The sequence below is a fragment of the Diaporthe amygdali genome (genome assembly GCF_026229845.1).
Source record: "Diaporthe amygdali strain CAA958 chromosome Unknown NODE_19_length_847323_cov_64_739301, whole genome shotgun sequence".
In the NCBI taxonomy this organism is placed as follows: Eukaryota; Fungi; Ascomycota; class Sordariomycetes; order Diaporthales; family Diaporthaceae; genus Diaporthe; species Diaporthe amygdali.
This window is the reverse complement of record NW_026517039.1, coordinates 24,674-31,685: the sequence shown is the minus strand read 5'-3', so window position 1 is coordinate 31,685 and position 7,012 is coordinate 24,674. Positions and strand designations below refer to the sequence as shown.

The following is a 7,012-nucleotide window of genomic DNA, read 5'->3' as shown; positions in this document are numbered from 1 at the left end:
CTGGACAAGGCACGGTTCTGAGTCGATACCTTCTCGGAACTAGTGCAAGATTTGCCGAGAGAGTGAGGCGCCGATCAATATAGATAGCGGCTTCTCAATGTTGTTGATGGCACAGGCATGGAGTAGAGCCATGAAGCGCAGAGCGATTGGGGCCATTCCTATTTATGTCAAGGTCATTAGTTCTTAATACTTCCCAGGTGTCCTCTTCGAGGTGTGCCTAGTCGATTGATGCATGAGATATAATTATTTTCTCCAAAATTATGCAAAGTACCGCTTGTGATCTGTCATCAGAAGCTTCTGTATCAGGAAGGCGGATTAAATATTCGAGAAACTATGTGACAACTTCTGAGCGGCATACAAGGGTAATTTTAAAAATGAGCCCTCTGATTACGCTTGTTCCATCAGATCCAGAGGTCCCTATCCTCGTCATTTGAGTGGAATTCTCCAGGCATCGTCACTAACTCCAGTACTGGGCCAGGCGGCACTGCTGTTTGAATACAAAAGCCACTCCTCCGGCATTTTGGATCTTGTGTCACTACTCCTCAATGGTTCCTGGTGAAATCATGTGATCAGGTGAATATCTGGAGTCTAATATTCCCTGTTGACCAAACGGTCATCGGGCTCCCTTTCAATTGGAGAAGGGAAACCTCGATTGAAGAGAAGTAACCAAACATGCAAAGTCTTGCTACCAATTGTCCCGATTCATTCAGAGCCACTAGAAACCATCTCGCTAGATTATCTGTCTATCTTTTGGAGCACTTGAATGCTGCTGTAGACTTGTCTCTCCTCCTCTTCCAGTTCATGACCCGAGATATTCGGATTTCCTCTCTTGTGCTCTGTCATCATTGACAGTTCCCAAGGTAGCGACTGCTTGCTGCCTCTACGGAGTGACAGAGTCGTTGCGGCGTACGGAGATGCTGGCATCGTGACTGGGCTCGTCCTTGTCGGGGGCCCACTGCTAAGCGAACGGTCCTGTAAGTGCCGGCCGAGATGGCGCTCAATGTAAATGATGTAATATGACAGCATTTTGTAGCTGGATAGATGCGACTCTGATGTTCTAGAGCACGGAGCCGAGAGCTGTCCCGGGCATTTATTGCATGTGATCTCTCCGACCTGCGAGTTGATGTCCTTTTCTACAAGTTCTTGCAGGGGTTGAAAGTCTTATTTCGACGTGTGACTTTACTCTTGGCTGGGCATATTTATCGCCGAGTGACGGCTGGGCGGCGTGCTAGACTCTAAATTCTACTCGTGTCGTCACCTTAACTTCTGAGACTCTCTTTTACTTGGACACATTTTCATTCTAATTGACACCTTCTAAGTCCAAGAGATACAAACACGTGGAGCTAGTCTAAGCTCATGACCATTGTAATGCATATGACAAAGGAGAACTTATACATGGAATGACAATGACTTCCAACTTCACTGAAATACCGTTAAGTCATGTGAATGAATTCACTTCTCCATTAAGACTGACGACGCACAAGTGATAACCCCCATTGATGAACATTAAGGCTATATGGAAAAGGACAATGCCAAGGAAGCTAACCATCTAGATAAGCCGGAGTTATGCTTGTTAGAAGGAGCCGGTATGTGACATCAGAGGCCCAGTAGGAGATATTAACCTTGTGAATGAGCAAACCTGATGCATTCAATTTGGAGAGAAAAGAGAGAGTGGTTGCAAAAATCAAAATAGTCTCTACGACGGTGTGCACGGCAGCACACTAAATTAGTGTAGACAGTTATTATCTACTCAGGGTGATCATACCCATAAATCCTGTGTTGGGTTGAGAATACCGATTTCTTATTCCTCTGTTCAGCCGCGTGTAACCCTCCGATCAGGGGCTTAGTTATGCGACACGCCATATTCCTCCGCCCTGGGCCCTTAGGTATCAGACGCTCGGCATTGAGGTCGACTCCCCTCAATAAATACTTCTCGGGCGCTTGAGCTGCCCTCCCTTCTCCTCCTCGGCCCTTCATTTCTATCCCTTCGGCCTCCTTGTACCTTGGCTAATGGCAAAACACCCGCACGCTAGCTGGTCCTTGTAGCAAGACACCTGACCGATGAATTGTTTGAAACGTATCAAAGCGACACTATAACTACCTTTTCCTGTTATTGATTGAGTTCTCTGAGCTTGAACTCCCACCAGAACCTGGTTCGTGATAATTAACTTTAATCTTGGAGTCTTCCTGAAGCTCCTTGCTTAGTAGGGTGCTGGGCATCTCTTCGAGCACAACAGAACTTGGCTTTTCCCCGTTGCTATCCATTTGTGCACGACACAACCGCGCATACGTTTCCGCCATATCCCATTCCCCACGTGCTCGATGACTTTCGGCAAGGAAATTCAGAGCATCAGCCCTCCGAGCTCCTTGAGCTCCCCTGTTCAAGATTTGCAGGTACAGCTCCTCGAGTCTCGGGTCTAGGTGGCAATCCAGCCGTTTGGCCATATTGGTATAAATTATCAACTCGGCTTTGCTTTGCAATGCTTCGATGCATCTGATGTCGCGCTTGTCGTACGCTGCTTCACAGCTGGCCATCGTCCCGTCAATTATTCCCTCGATGATTCTAGAGAACCACATGCCATCCTTGACTCCCTGGTCGCCAATTTCAAGCCATTGAATCACGGATCCCTTGCTCACAGCGGATGAGCAATCTAGAAAAACAAGCTCTGCCCAGGACTGGCAAGTTACCATCCACGCTCTGGACGCAATCTCACTCAAATCGCTGTCTGGAGCAGTAGCAAGGCCCTTGATTATTACTTGTAGCGGGTGTGAGGTTTGAAGGCCTGGGGAGCCGGAGAATAAGAGGGACGCGGCGTAATGAAAAAGCGACTTCACAACTAGCCTGACTTGCCTGGACTCGGCGGGGGTGATAGCAGGGTAGTCGCAAAGTTTCAAAATGTACATGAAGAGGTTGACGAAAAGGGCGGTTGGCTCTGTCTGGACCATGGCGGCGACCTCTTCTGGTGCTCGGCGCATTTGGACGATGGCTTCGCCTAGATTTTGCTGCTGCATGAGGTCCTTGATTTTATCGGTAAACCTGAGCCACCGGCCGGTTATGGGCTCCTCCCGTGCGAAGAGGTCAAGAGCATCTGTTACACCTTTGATTTTCCCTTGGTATCGACCCAAGGTATGCGATCGGACGCTGTAGAAGATTGCCTCGCTGTTATAGAATATGTCGGGCTGGTTGATTCTGATGGCGAGTTGCATCTCCTTATATCGTCTTTTCCGCCGTAGATGTTGGTGAAGACGGCCAATATCGACAAGTTGCCCATTGGCTAAAAGGACCTTCTCGGCCTCGAGATCACCAGCGTCTTCCGGGCGTCTGCTGTTGATAACTTCTTGCACTCTGCTGGTGTCTATATCTGAATTGAATCTGATGTTCTTCCGCCAGCCCCAGATTCGAAATCTCCTCTTATACATCTTCGCCCTGTGAGGTTGAGTTACACCTGTACCCTGCTGATGCTGCCAATGCTACAGCTGGAGGGGCAGACATACGTTGCTTTGAAATCAAACTCATTCTCCAAGATCTCGATCACTTCTTGGAGTGTTCTGTTCTCGTCGATGTACAATCTTCTAATTATCGGCTTGTAGTCTTCCCAGTAGCTGAAAGGCGGCCAGTCACCCCTTTTCAGGGCAGCCGCTTCTTCCACCGCATATTTTGTCGCGGGGAAGCTCTGTGGCGGCAGGTGAGTCGCCTCGAACGTGGATTCTGCAGGCATGCCCTGCATGGGTAAGATGGAATCCTCTGATTTTCTGACAAGCGCCATTGTATATGGTTTTGGAATGCGAATGTGCATATGTACGGTAAGGTCTTTTTGATATCTTCATTCAGTGCTGGCAACTTGACTCTTGAGTCTGGTCAGTCACCTCATATCAAAAGCGGAGCAGGAGCCGCTGTGCCCCACCTAGTCCCAGAAACTCAACCCAGAATTGGTTCAGCTGGGAATGTTCCACTTAATTGGGGATTCGGCAATGATCACCGCCCAATGTGTAGTATCCAATGTATCAGTGTAATAATTGTATTGGTCTAGTGTATAAGTCTACGTAGCTATCTCGGATTGATCGACCGCTTGATCGATTGATTATATTCAACGTCTCAAATAGACAATAGAGACGTGCTGGCGTACTGTCGACATTACGTGTATGGATCAAAACTATGGTACAGCTTCCGTGTCACCTAAAGTTCCTTTGTAGTGCATTAGGAAAATATTTGTAAAGGAACACGTTGCCTTCATCCGTTTACAAAGTTGGGATGTGGATCTCAACGGTCCCTGACAAAGTCTCCGAGACTCGGTCCTTGGTCATAGGGATTGAATGCAGCAGTCGCAAACATGGCCTGTGCCGCAGTCCTCGTAGGGTGTGATCTTGGTGTGTTCTATTGGCATCGGAAATATAATCATGCGACCGCAATTCGTCAATACCAATGGTCCACGGGGATATTTGTGTGTAAAAGTAAATTCCTTTTGGAAATGAATTATGAAGAGAACAGGAGAGTACGTTTTCTTGTCCGCATTTGTTTGACAGCAGTATAGGTTTTCAAACCAGCGAGGCGTATGAGATTATCGTTATTATACCTTCTGTTCAAATCATGCCCTGGGGGATTCAGGACCTGCATTGAAGATTGTCCTGCTGGGACATGCTAATCCAGTATCCAACGTCAGAGCCTCCTCCCCCATCAATTCCCAATTCTGGCCCTGGTTTGCGGCTTTGAGCAGGCTGGAAAAGACGTAGTCTCGGATGGTAGGAGCACATGCTCGAAAATTCCGGCTTCCAGTTCGGAAGCCCAGTGTTGCGGCCGTGCTTGCTAGCTTCAAAGTGATAACGCTCGAACGGCGTTGAGGGGAGTCCCAGCTCAAGGTCGCAAGTCCTTCCCATCTGCGCGAATTGGAGGGCCATAGCCTCCATCAGACTCGCAAAGTACTTGGTGCACTCGTAAGCAAGGGTACTACCGTATTCACAGCGAAGCAGCAGACACGTATCGGGCCAGAACCCGATATAAAACTTCTGCAGGCTTGGCATAAGGCGGGGAATATTAGACATCGTGCGTTCCAACATGTGTCCTTCACACCTTTCCGCCGGTTCCAAGGCGTGATAGTCCTTGTAGCCTCTGAATAACTCCTCCATAACGCACTCCACCGAGGTGATTCGTGACAGGATGGTTGCAGGGATCTGCGGTACGAGACGTCCAAGCAGGCCCATGCTGGTGGTACGGACGTGGAAAGTGTTGCTACTGTAGAGGATTGTAATACCCTCATCGTGCCTATCAGGTTAGCTGTCAGCGCAGGCAAAGCCAACCAGAGCCTCGGATTCATAGAACAGGTAGTGGTTGATGTGTACTTACGCACGCCGGCAAGTAAGAAGCCAGCCAATGACCCCAACGGCGAGCTCGGGTGGACTTCCGCATGAGCACCCACCCCCTCGCAGACGTTCCGCCAGATTACCTACACAGCTGTCTTGGGCTGGTGAAACGTCGGGCTGTCGGCGGCAGACACGCCCGCACCATTTTATCGGGCGCCGAGCTGGTCGTGTCGCCTTCCTCTTCTCCTTCGTCTTCGCTCTGAACAGTCTTCCGAGCCGCTGCTTCGCAGTGCCGAGAGCCCCGCGTGATACCTGAGGTACAAAAGTCGGAGCCTCCATCTGCGATTGTAGCGACTCTGGCTGGCACTGCTGTATGTGCAAAGTCCTGCCGCCCAGGGCGGCAGTGAGGATGGAGACGCGCAGCTCGGGCGGCAGAACCGTAAAGAAGGGGCTATTAGCGGTCGCTGTGTCGTTCATTTTAGCCATTCTATGTTTTTGAGTGCGAGAGATGCCGCTTCAGACGATTCCTCAGCGTCGTGCTGGAGACGTAAGATAGTGCGGTGTGAAGATGGGTAGAATGACTTCTTGCCGAGGAATCCTTCGAGGTAACATGCCAAGGCCATCTGACAAAGCAAGCCTGGGGTTGCGGTATACAATGTGCTGAAATTTCCACAAGTAACATTTTTGCTAGTTTTAAATTCTATGTGTGGTATTTTGACCTTGGCTTTCTCGTTTCAACGATATGAAGTGACTAGAGCGTCTCAGAAGCCATACAATGACGGCGTATAAGGAGTTGGGCACTTCTGTGGCTTTTCTCTCAATGGACTAATTTCGTTAGAAACCATGTTCCTTAATCCCTCCCTCCCCAGCCCCCCCCCCCCCCATGAATTGGTTTTAGAAACGGGTTTCCTGAAAGTTACCAATTTCCCGGTTGTTTTCAATGCATATTTTGAGGTACTAACTCGACAAAATAGCCATCCTTCCCACATTTGGTCAGCCTTATTTCATCAACAAGGTACATAGAAGAACTTACCGGGTCTGCAACCATGGCGACTTGCTTGATTGTGTTCTTGTAGGTTTCCACCATGTCCTCGACACCCACACCACGCTGCCTTTCCCACTCTGTCAACGGAATACTTGCACGACCATTGAAATCCGTCTCCTTAAGTACACGAACTCCCGCAGCTCTGAGTCTGTCGACGGTGCGCCGAACATCTGGAACGGTGAACCCCAAGTGACCAAAACCCATATTTGGGGGAGTATTGCCGTTAGAGATCTCAACCCCACCTTCCTCCACCGGCTTTTCGGACCCGTGAATATGTTTAAGTTCCAAGAGGCCCTTGCAACGAGTGAGGGTATTAATATCGGAAGTGCGTTCTGCCCAAGTGTCCAGATCATTCCTTTCAGCATCTGTAGAGGGGTATCCCAAATAGTAGATTGTGAATGGACCCGTGTTCATCGTCCAGACAGTTCGCATGCCCATAAGATCTCTATAAAAGTGTAGGCTTCGCTCAGGGTCTCTGATACGTATCATTATGTGGTTCAAGTTGATGCCGATGGATGGATCCGTGCTGCGCAAAGGTGGATCTTCGTAGTGTCCGCCGACATGGAAAACACCAGCAACTGGCTCGGGCCATGATCGGCCTGAATCAAGGTGACTCGATTGCATGATGTTCAAGTTAGGATATTTTGATTCAGAAATTGATCAGTTATC

At 49.0% G+C, this 7,012-nt stretch overlaps 2 protein-coding genes across 2 annotated transcripts; both read right to left on the bottom strand.

The window, feature by feature from the left end:
* Positions 1 to 2,097: 2,097 nt before the first annotated feature.
* J7T55_010354 (uncharacterized protein) lies at positions 2,098 to 3,767 on the bottom strand (the record flags this gene model as incomplete). Its single annotated transcript, XM_053144888.1, has 2 exons — positions 2,098 to 3,427; positions 3,496 to 3,767. The coding sequence occupies 2 exons, from the start codon at positions 3,765 to 3,767 to the stop codon at positions 2,098 to 2,100; spliced, it is 1,602 nt and encodes a 533-aa protein (XP_052992202.1).
* An 835-nt stretch (positions 3,768 to 4,602) lies between these two features.
* On the bottom strand, positions 4,603 to 6,967 carry J7T55_010353 (lactoylglutathione lyase; the record flags this gene model as incomplete). Its single annotated transcript, XM_053144887.1, has 5 exons — positions 4,603 to 5,011; positions 5,069 to 5,260; positions 5,501 to 5,762; positions 6,018 to 6,123; positions 6,332 to 6,967. 5 exons carry the CDS (start codon positions 6,965 to 6,967, stop codon positions 4,603 to 4,605), a joined length of 1,605 nt encoding a protein of 534 aa, XP_052992201.1.
* Between the last annotated feature and the right edge of the window lie 45 nt (positions 6,968 to 7,012).